Source organism: Scyliorhinus canicula, chromosome 3 (genome assembly GCF_902713615.1).
Source record: "Scyliorhinus canicula chromosome 3, sScyCan1.1, whole genome shotgun sequence".
Lineage (NCBI taxonomy): Eukaryota > Metazoa > Chordata > Chondrichthyes > Carcharhiniformes > Scyliorhinidae > Scyliorhinus > Scyliorhinus canicula.
This window is the reverse complement of record NC_052148.1, coordinates 83,972,138-83,984,200: the sequence shown is the minus strand read 5'-3', so window position 1 is coordinate 83,984,200 and position 12,063 is coordinate 83,972,138. Positions and strand designations below refer to the sequence as shown.

Below are 12,063 nucleotides of genomic sequence, written 5' to 3'. Positions count from 1 at the left end.
ATCCCTACAGTGCAGAAGGAGGCCATTTGACCCATCACATCTGCACTGACCCTCCAAAAGAGCACTCTACCTAGATGCACTCCTCCACCCAATCCCCATAAACTAACGTGCATATCCCTGAACACGGAGGGGCAACTTAGCATGGCCAATGTACCTAACCTGCACATCTTTGGACTTTGGGAGGAAACCGGAGAACCTGGAGGAAACCGGAGAACCTGGAGGAAACCCAGGAAGACATGGGGAGAACATGCAAACTCCACACAGACAAGGCTGGAATCAAACCCGGGTCCCTGGCACTGTGAGGCAGCAGTATTAACCACTGCATATGGCAACTTCACTGATCTACGTACCTATACACCAAGTCCCTCTTCTCCTGCACCCCTTAATATTACCCCTTACTTTATTTTGTCTATCTTCGCCCAACGAAAATGCATCACCCCACATTTCTCTGCATTGAATTTTATCTGCCCACTCCACCAACTTGTCTATGTCACCTATAACAATGCTATCAACTAAATCAGAACGTGCAACTTAAAGATGCAAAGTGTACTATGTCTTTTCTACCGCGTGACATGCTGCACTACATATATAAACAAGAACTGCTTAATCTGATCAAATCGAAGAAAGTAGATCAATTTGGCAAGCGGCTCCGGGACTCCTAGTTGGAAGGTCATTTTATCGACTAGCGAATGAAATTTAATTTGGTGCAATAAAATAAGACCCAGCACAAACTGATTGCTCGGTCTTGAAACACTTCCTTTGCTTTTATGAACCAAGAGGTCCACCTTACCTTGGAAAAGAAAAAAATATATATACATAGCCTCGAAATCTGTAAGTGTCTAAAATATTAATAGTAACTTTGCTATTTTCTTTTTGTTTTACGCTTTAAGCACTTTGAGATAAACAGAGGTCATGAAAAGTGCTATATTAACTAGAGTCTTTCTTTCAGTTCCCAGCTGGTTTTGACTTTTGTATGAGGGGCTATTTTCAGAATTACCATAGGAATTAATGATGGTAGCATTATTTCCACAAAATGGAATTCATACTGTGAAAATTACACAAGTTCTCTTAAATGCTAAACAAGGTAGGTATCTGGAAACAAAAACATCTCAAAAAGAAACAAGACTTAAATGCAAATTTCTGGCGATTTATCAAGACTAGATTATCCCAATGACTTCAATGAGTGTGATTCTGGATGCAGCTGTCTCTACTTCATATTCAAACCATTCTTAAAAATCCACAAGGGAGGCCATGTGGTAAGGTCTGCATAATTCTCTTAAAAAGAAACAAACTGTTCTAATCAATATTTAGAGTCTGGAAGAAAACTTTAAAGTCTCCAAAATGTTGCACAATTTGAGGAAAGTCAAAAATTTCAATTGAATCTGCTGGTAAAAACTTTTGATCTGTTATCAAGCCTACAGCACAATTAAGAGCCTCACTTCACTTCATTCTGCCTCATCCAAGCATTGTTGGAACTTAACCAATCTCGACTGTGTCTGGGAAACCATGTACTGAACATATCCAGAAAAAAAAACTCGTAAAAATCTAAATACTACAGATGCTAAAAATGACAATAAAAACAGTAAAAGTGGAATATATTCGACAGATCAGGTAGCATCCATGGAAAATAGCAGCAGCTGCTGTTGTTATTCCACAGATGCTGATACACCATGGGCATTTTCAGCTTTTCTCATTTGCATTTTTGTAAAAATGATTGAGTGGCAATATACACACACACGTCAAGAATGTCCATCATCAAGGATTTATTAGTCTTTATTGGTAACAAACTGGAAAAAGACTGAAGAGCTTTGAAACTTATGGTCTGCATTGATTAGCAGCTGCAGCTAACAATCCTGTGTTCATTGGTCAGAGAAGAGAAAAATAGACTTGCATTTAATCAGTGCTTTCCACAACCACTGGACTTCAAGTGCTTTTCAGCCAATGAAGTACTTTTACAGTGTAGGCATGTTGCAATGTAGGAAAATACAGCGGCCAATTTGCACACACAAAACTTCCACAAACAGAAATGTGATAGCGACCAAATAATCTGATTCTGATTGTGCTGCTTCAAAGATAAATGTTGGCCAGGCCACAAGCAATAACTCCACTTTAAAGTAGCGTCACAAAACCGTTCAGATCCACACAAGCAAGCAGAAGGAGACCGCATTTAAGATTTCATCTGAAAGACAACGGGCGAGAGACAACTGCCCGAAAGACAGTGTGGCACAGACGATAGACACTAGGAGATCCCTTTTCCAGGATCTATCCGACTCTCCATACCTCGGGAGATCTCACATGATCTCACACAATGTCGCATTGTGAATCCCACCCATTGTGGGCAGGATCACTTTGTTAAATCTGCATACCTAGTTGTCTCACTCTAATATGCATTCCGAGATCTAACCAAGGCATGGAATCTAACTGCTTTGCCTTGGAGATCTCAGCTGAGCGCCATTCAGTGGTCAATTCCACAAACAGGGATCAGATGGAAGCGCCTTGTGGGGCTCACCCGGAGGATCGGAGGTACCCAGGTGCTTGCCCTCTGGGCAGGGTGCCACCCAGGTACTGCCAAGGTGGCACTGCCAAGATGGGGGGGGGTTCGGGAGTCGCATTGGGGGTTGAGAGATCGGGATGTAATCTCTTTTTGCCCCAATACCTTCCTCCCCTCCCATAGTGTCATTTGGCAATTGTTCCTAAGTTTTGCTCCAAGAGTGCTGACCCTTGATCAGTTATTAACACGTTTCTGTTATCTCACCTGGATGCCACTATCAGCACCTTGTTCATGTCTTCAACACTACCATTAACGCTTCCTTTTCTTGTTTCCATGACATCATTGTCAAATATCCCCTGAGCTCCCACCTCTCCTTGATTCTCTACTTTCTCCACCCCTCTCTTCAACAGTCTAAAAACCATCGCAGTTCTGCCTCTCTTTAGCTCTGAAGAGTCATACAGGCTCAAAACATTAACTCTGTTCTCTGTCCACAGATGCTGCCAGACCTTGCTGAGTTTATCCAGCATTTTCAAACTCATCTGAATGGTGGTTGAAAAAAAAGACTGTGATTGGAATAACAACGCAAACACATTTCATAATAAACATGCGAGGCACCTGCCATTTAGTGCCCATTCAAAATTTTAGTGACTGAAGTTAGAATTACAATAAGCTAAGTTAATTTTACTTAAGGCAATATTCAAGAAAGTAATTCTTCCAGTTAGACATAACAACATGCAGAAGACAATTTAATGTTGATATTTGCTCCGTCAACAAACATTTATGAAAATTATTAATGCTGGAGTCAGTCCAGCATTCCCCCCCCCCCCCCCCCCCAGTAATTCAATCTCACATGTCACCTTCTCTAAACACTACTGCAATTATTCACAGTAAACTGCCTTAGACCATTATTCAGCAGTCATTCACTTGTACACGAGTACAACAAGAGCCATTTGCTGACGTTTATTTGGATTGTCTCGAAATAGGACAGCGTAGACATCTATGTGACAAGCTGTCCTGGAATTTCCATCAGTCCATTCCCAAATGAATAGGATCAGATAGATTTTGTCACGAATGGTTAAGTACAATAGTTTTGTTGAAGTTTTCTTTACTTTTCTTTTTATACTTTTAGGAATGATCAAATGAATTTAATTATCCGTCAAATTTTAAAAGCTTCCATAATTAAAGGTTACAGTTCAGCCTTGATCAGTAGTTTGAATGAAAGGAAGATGCATTGTTTTTATATTCAATTATAGGATGTGGGCATTGCTGATTGGGCCAGCATTTGTTGCCCATCCCAACTGCCTTTGAACTGAGTTAGGCCATTTCAGAGGGCATTTATGAATTAGAATTAAGTCAGGAAATATGTACATTCCAGATCAGATCCCCAAGTTAATAGTAGCTTGTGTTGTGCTACAGTTCCAAGTGCTAATAGGCCTGCAGTATCTCACTCAAGCAAATGTTTGTGTGCCAGCCTATTCAGTTTATCTTGGCATTATTTGGGATTCACACCCAAACTATTTGACCAGAGGTGAAGGGCATGTAAACACAACAATGCCATAATTGCCACTGTCATGACAACAGGGTGAGTAAATGAGAGCTACCTACAACTTCACCAGCTAACCACAGATGTATTAAGTGTTTAAAGAATAGCTGTTTAACGAAAAACAAGTAAAGGCACTGATCAAAAATGGCTTCCACCTGACGGTTGATCCTCTCAAGTTGACCACTTTGCTGGAATGTTTCTATACAAATTACACTGCAGACCTATTGCATGGAATTTCACACCTGGGCTGATGTTGCCAATGTTCACTGAAACAGGGATTAAGTCATAAAAGCGTGACATGGCAGGATGGTGTGCACCATCCCACATCGCACCATTCGCAGCCAGATCCACTGCACACCAACACACAACCCCCTCGGCTCCAGCAGCACCACAAAGCATCAGCAACCCAACCCAGTATTCTCTTTCAGATATCAGATCCAACTGCACCCACGAAAAGCCAAGAATAGACACGTCATATCCAGCATTACAAAAAAAATCCAAGAAAGTCCGTGGAAACCCCAGATGTAAGCAGAGGATACAGGTGCATCTAAAAAGCAATCAAAACCCCACCCAGGCCTGGATGACGCTGTCCAAAGTGGGTGAGGTGATACATTTTGGAAGGAGTAATTTGACAAGGAAGCATACTATGAAAGGTGGGACACTGGAAAGTTCCGAAGAACAAAGGGATCTTGGCGTATTTGTCCATAGATCTTTGGAGGCAGAAGGGCAGGTTACTAGGGTGGGGAAAAGGACATATGGAACACATGCTTTTATCAATTGAGGCATAGATTACAAAAGGAGGGAGGTCATGTTGTAGTTGGATAGAACTTTGGTAAAGCCACAGCTGGAGTACTGTGTGCAATTCTAGTCACCACATTAGAAGAAGGATGTAACTGCACTGGAGGGGGTGCAGAGACGATTCACCAGAATGTTGCCTGGGATGGAACATTTTAAGTTACATAGAGAGGCTGGATAGGCTTGGGTTGTATTCTCTGAAGCAGAGCGGATTGAGGGGTGACCTGATTAAGGTGTACAAGGTTATGAAGGGCACAGACAGGATGGATAGGGAGTAGCTGTCACCCTTAGTTGAAGGGTCAGTTTTACAAGGAGTCAAGTTCAAAGTGAGGGGTGGGAGGATTTGAGGAAAACCGTTTTTACCCAGAGAGTGGTGATGGTCTGGAATGCACTGGCTGGAAGGGTGGTGGAGGCAGGATGCCTCATATCCTCTGAAAAGTACCTGGATCAGTACTTGGCACGCCATAACATTCAAGGCTATGGGCAACTGCTGGCAAGTGGGATTAGGTGGGCAAGTCAGGGGTGAACGGCGCCGGTGGGACTCTGTCGTATTCGTGCGGCTGCTCGGCCACACCGGGCCGGAGAATTGCCGCAAACGACCGTGCCACGATGCCGGCGCGCGATTCGCCGAAGTGCGGAGAATCAATGCCATTTGCGCCGGGCAGGAAGCGGCGGGGCTACCGATTCTCCGGCCCAGATGGGCCGAGCAGCCGCACGAATACGACAGAGTCCCACCGGCGCCGTTCACCCCTGGTTGCTGCCAGCAGGAAATCTGCGTTAAGGGTCAGCCTATGTACACAAGAAAAGATAAATACGATATGTACAACATTATGAAAAGTGTGATTAAAAGAGGAGCAGAGCTGGAGCTTGCAAAAAAATGCAGCCGCTCCTCGGCTCACATCATGTGACTGCCCCCCCCCCCCACCCAAAATAATGTTTTTAAAACCTTTGTTGCAACCAACTGAGGGGGCTGAAGAGAAGGGAAGCCAACTCGCTCCTCCTCACCGGGCCATAACATTACCGTGATCATAAAAACAACATCTGTTTTACTTAAACATCAATACTTCTGTATAATTTTACAAACTTATTAACTCTATTCAAGAAAAGAGGGAGGAAGACAGAAAGCAGGAAGCTATAACTCTTGGCCCATCACCTAGGGAAATGTTTTGAATCCATCATTTAAGGGTTATTAGATAGATTTATAAAATAACTTGTAGAAAATTAGAATCAGGAAGAATCAACGTGGTTTTGTAAAAGGGAATTCCGCCGAGAGGCAGCAGGGTGATGCACCATCAATTGGACTCGAGTCGTGAAGTAGTTCCAAACAACAGGCTTTAATACACTAGATGTGTGCCCGGCAGTAGATGTACAGAGAAAGGCCGACTGGCAGCCGGTATGGGTTCTTATACCCCGCTTCCATGGTGGAGCTACCAACCTCTCAGCCAATCGGCGGGTAATCACATGACTAGCCTCAGCCAATTGGCAGAGAGGCACATGACGTGCCTGGGCCAATGGGCAGTGAGTCTTCTGCACCAATGGCAGCATGGTTCTAAGGTACCGTAATCTCCCTAGTCATACTACCACACAGGGCTAACCCACTGTGCCACCTTGCTGCCCCTCATTTAATATTTTTAAGGCCAAGTTAGATTGATTCCCTTGGTTATCAGGGTAGACAGTAAAGTAGAGGTCACAATCAGATCAGCCATCATCCTATCAAATGGTGGAGCAAATTACTTACTCTTGCCCCTAATTCATGTTTGTATGATGGGATTAGCCTACAAGTAGAGATTGAGCAAGTTGGGCCTATGCAATTGGAGCTTAGAAAAGGGGTGATGTTATTGAAACTGACGTTCTGAGGGAATTTGATAGGGAATCATCTTCTCAGCATCCACCCTATGTGGGAGGAGCCTAGAATGAAGGGACACCATTTAAAAATGAGGGGGTCATCGATTTAAGACTGAGGAGATGATTTTTTTTCTCAGAGGGTAGTTAGATTGTGGGATTCTCCTCCCCAAAGAGCAGGAAAGGCTGGATCATTGAATATATTCAAGGCTGAGTTAGAGAGATTTTTGGTCAACAAGGGAGTCAAGGGTTATGAAGGTGCAGAGGTAAATGGAGTAGAAGCCACAATCAGATCAACCTTGATCTTACTGTAAGAAGTCTTACAACACCAGGTTAAAGTCCAACATGTTTGTTTCAAACACTAGGTTTTGGAGCACTGCTCCTTCCTAAGACTTCTTACTGTGCTCACCCCAGTCTAACGCCGGCATCTCCACATCTTGATCTTATTGAACAGCAGAGCAAGTTCGAGGGGCCAAATGGCCTACTCTTGTTCCTAAAATTTGCACCAAAACATAACATTGCAAGGAATTATGTTCTTAATCCAATACAAAATCTTACCTGGAGATCCACTGAGGCTAGCTTTCTTGACTATAAAAGAAAGGTGGGGGAGGAGAAAGAAAAAAAAAGAAAAACGTCAACTCCAAGAAACAATTATTTCACTGCATTTATAATATAGATGTAAACAAACAAACAACGCAGCTTGCGCAATTAATCATCACCTCTTGACATTGGCCATTGAGCTTGTCCCAAGAAAACAGTTAGCACATGATTGTGTGGAAATAACTAGCTAAATTGTAACTGCAACAACTAGATGGTTCTACTGGCATTAAAGCCACAATATTGCTGCAGAAACTCCCAGTTCATTAGGAATGTTTCAAAAGCCATACATTTTATTCCTCCGATTCCCACTGATAATTTCCACACATTATCTACACTCTAATTTCAAATTATTGGATAATCAAAACCATTTGTCAGCACAAAAATGCTTCAAAATGATCTTGCATTGAGAATTTATAGAATAGATTCAGCACTATCTGACATTACTTGACAACTCACAAATCCATTTTTTCAATTTCCCTCCCAAGATTACAGGCTAGCAATTAGACATGCAGGCTTTAATGTGAGGAGTTCATTATAAAGCTCAATTACTAAAAAAAAAACATATCCCAAAAAGAGCGATGTTTGGCCAATTTGACTTGAGGAATTAAACAAATTCAATTAAAACCAAGTGTTTGAGCTTCTAAACTACCAGTAATCTGCAAAAAACATGCACACATGATAAAATGATAATGTCTGCATTCAAGTGCAATGTTACACAAAACCAGTCATCTGATTTGAATCAGACTAAAGACTGTCGACATAGAGCTTTACATCCAAAACATTCCAGGTTAAAAATTGCTAAAATCAATCAATTATTTCCAGTTTGTTCAAGCTTCATTATTCCTGAAAACATGTATTCGTCATTTTCTTAGTGTTTAAAATTATATACAACAAATTCTGTTGAAAGGAGAACTCTTGCATGCAAGATCATGTGGAAAAAAAACACACTTCTTACTCCTTTGATGAAATAATGCTTGCCAAAACACAAAGGTTATGTTCTAATAAATTATTGGAGCTGCACATATACAGTGCAGCCAATGGACTCCTCAAAGAACATACAGTTTTAAATCTATCAAAAGCAACAATTCCAGTACAAATTGTTTTCACTGTTCTATTTAACAATTAACTTTTCCCATTTGACCCTCATGGCATAGCATTAACCGCACTGATTTTTGCAAGTCTGTGGTTAAGTGCTTTGTGCACTATACCAAGATTTACTGCGCAGCTGATGCATTTTCGTCTTTCCACCTTCAGTTTCTCAGCTCACCAGGGTTAAAATTATGTTTAACTGCTCACTGCAGAACTGTTTTTATCCCGAATAAAGTTGATCATGCTTCATACAGACCTCAATTGTGCAAATTCAATTGTGCAAATTACCTTTTATTTGCCCACTACTCCATGAGTTGCATCCCGCTTCAATCGGTTATCTATGCCCTAGGCAAACTACTTGCTGTTAAAATACTATTATACCTAATCCTTATTCATTCAAAACAAACATACCATATCCATCAATACTAGTTTGACAAATACCCTAAGTTTTGTTCTTTACAAATCCCTGGTAACTTGCAATTAATAATAAAAGTTGGTAAAGAAATAAGATTCACCGAATACGACTTGCTGAGATAGCCTTCTCTAGCACATTATTCTACCACAAGTATTATTTTGAGACCAGTACCTCATCTGCTGGCAGATAAAAAGTAACTATACCTGCTGGTATTCAGTTAAAATGTAATTTTGAATAATAGTAGTGAGAACTCAAAATTAACAAGTTAAAGTTTGCAGCTCAATTATAGTACAGTACCATGAAGCTCAAGTTGTGCTCGGGTAACTCCACCAGGTGATCTATACCACATTTCTGCTGCCAGTACTCAATATGGAGTATAAATAACATTGTTCAGCACCTTAGTCTTCAATATTCAAGCAGCAGAGTGTCAGCAACTTAACAGTATCAGTGACACCCTCACTGGTGGAGGAATTGGGTGGGGGGGGGGGGGGGGGGGGGGGGGGGGAGGTGCGAGATAGGCAAGATATGCCCACTTACATGCATGCATACATCAAACCAATAATGTTGCTTTTTAACAAGACATCATAAGTGTCAAATGTAGTCTTTTTTATCCTTCACTTTCTTCATCAAGGTGGTGTACAATTTGCCACGTCATTTATTATCAGCAAATAAGTTCCTTCATTTCCAAAATTCAAATTTATTTTGCATATGGTAAATAATCTCACTATTACACAGACATGTAGAAAATCATACCTATTCAATTGAAAATTTTCTGTTTACTCCTACTATTTGCTTTCCTTCCATTAACCATCTTTCCCTCTCTGGCACTTTTGGTCCACATGGAGTCAGATGTACACACGCACAGGGAAGGGATCGATTGAGGGGTTCTACCAAAGATGGCGACCATTTACTTTGCACTTTCGAGAATTGGCTACGGTTAGCTGTTTCGGGGCTTGGGGGAGGGGGGGGGGTAATTCACCTTGTTGGGGAGATAGTTTGGGGGGTTTGGGACAGGAGTGGGGAGGTTGGGTTTGGTGTTTTGTAAAAAAAAAAGTGTTTGTTTATGTTTTTTGTAACCTTAAAAATGATTTCCAAAAAGTACACAGCAGTCATTAAAGAAAGCTTTTATGTTATTTTTTCATTGATGGCCTGATAGTAGCTGCCACAAATTTTAAAGGCATCTAAATTAAATTTTGTGGAAAGAGGGTGCAGAGGAGGTAGATCTGGTACTCCACATGCATGTTAGTGCTATATTGTGATAGATAGTGCTCATTATGAGCCAGGCATGTATCCAGTGCTATCCATTGGACATATTTGTTTGTGTGTATGGGTATCAGATGTAATTCATGACACTTATAGGTAGCCAACATCTTTTAACACACAAGGGCATTATGGCTGCAAGTAATAGGAAAAATTTGTAAGGACAATAATGGCTGCAAGTCACAAAGATTAGGCACCAAGCTTCTCTAATGTGGTCTTGAAGACCTGGGTGCGACCAATTTACAGTTGGAGATGCTCTCCCCCGTCCAGGGAATAAAAAGGCCTCGAGCAACAACACCATTGTCAATAGGAAAACTCATCAAGAAGATTACTCCCAAGGTAATGGATGCAATGCCCAAAAGGTTCAATGACTTCAATCCTTTCAATCGAAACAGACGGACTATTATAAGCAGGGACAGCATCATGGCATTGGTGATGCTGCAGGAGTGGTTATGCAGGGCCTCATTACATTTTATCTTCTCTCTCATCGACATAATCTCTGAAGAACTGCAGATGACTTCAACAACCATTTCCAACTTGCTCTGTTTCTCACTCTATCTTCCCATTAAATTAAAATTTCACACTTAGTACCTCTTTCATTTCAAGTGCTGCCCACATGGGGATACCTTTGCCTCATGAAGAAGAAATCAGTCTTCATAATGATGCAGTGCTACTCAATTTCACCCTTACAAGCACTAGACCAGACCTGGGTACCACATGTATTTAAGAGGATAAGCTGGTGAACCTAAAACACCAGTATTAGGAAATTATTGGGGGCAGCATGATAATTTATTGTCAAGGATCTTATAGCAGTGTACTTGGAAAAAGTGCCAGGATCATACAGTCAAGAAGGATTTATAAAAGGCAAATCATGCTTGACATATCTACGAGAACGCTTTGAGGGTGTAGCTAGTAGAGTTTTTAAAACTAAATTTAAAGTGCCCAATTATTTTTTTGCCCAATTAAGGGGCAATTTAGCGTGGCCAATCCACTTATTCTGCACATCTTTGGGTTGTAGGGGTGAGACCCACGCAGACATGGAGAGGATGTGCAAACTCTACACAGACAGTGACCCAAGGCCAGGATCGAACCCAGGTCCTCAGCGCAGTGAGGCAGCAATGCTAACCACCTCGCCACCATGCTGTAACTCGCAGAGTTGATAAAGGGGAGTCAGTGGATGTGGTTTATTTGCACTTTCAGAAAGCTTTTGACCCACAGAGATTAGCGTGTAAAATTCAAGCACATGGGATAGTGCATCGAGATAGAATACTGGTTAGCAGACAGAAAATGAAGAGTAGGAATAAATGGGTCTTTTTCCAAATGGCAAGCAGTGATTAGTGGGGTACAGCAGGAATTGGTGCTGGGACCCTAGCTATTCACAATATATATTAATGATTTAAGATGAGGGAACGAAATGTAATATCGCCAAATTTGCAGATGACAAAGTTGAATGGGAGGGTCAGCTGTGAGGAGGATTCACAGATACTTCAGTGTGATTTAAACAAGCTGAGCTATGTATTTTTGATCGCCTCATCGGAGGAAAGATGTTCTTGCTCGAGGGGGACTGCAGAGAAGGTTTACCAGATTAATTCCTGGGATGGCAGGACCGATTTACGAGGAGATATCGAATTAGTTGGGTTTGTATTTGCTGCAGTTCAGAAGAATGTGGAGGAAATCTCATAGAAACCCATAAAATTCTGACCATTTAGACAGGGTGCAAGGATGTCCCCAATAGTGGGGGCGTCCAGAACCGGCGGCCTCAGTCTGAGGATACGGGGAAGACCATTTAAGATTATGAGGAAAAGTTTCTTCACCCAGAGAGCGGTGAACCTGGAACATGTGGAATTCGGTTGAGGCCAAACCATTTGCCAAGGGCGGCACGGTAGTACAGTGGTTAGCATAGTTGCTTCACAGCTCCAAGGTCCCAGGTTCAATTCCCGGCTTGGGTCACTGTCTGTGCAGTCTGCACGTTCTCCCCCTGTGTGCGTGGGTTTCCTCCGGGTGCCCCGGTTTCCTCCCACAGTCCAA

The 12,063-nt window shown here is 41.9% G+C and overlaps 1 protein-coding gene across 11 annotated transcripts in view; it reads right to left on the bottom strand.

Moving 5' to 3' along the window:
• Positions 1 to 12,063, bottom strand: part of LOC119962769 (protein unc-13 homolog B-like) — a 746,238-nt gene that overhangs the window by 626,244 nt on the left and 107,931 nt on the right. For 10 of the 11 annotated variants that reach the window (XM_038790824.1, XM_038790825.1, XM_038790823.1 and 7 more), the window contains exon 2: positions 7,230 to 7,259. The exons of the other annotated variant lie outside the window; for it this stretch is intronic. In XM_038790824.1, the coding sequence (XP_038646752.1) occupies positions 7,230 to 7,259 (30 nt within the window). The remainder of the gene's footprint in view (positions 1 to 7,229; positions 7,260 to 12,063) is intronic. 11 annotated transcript variants of the gene reach the window in all.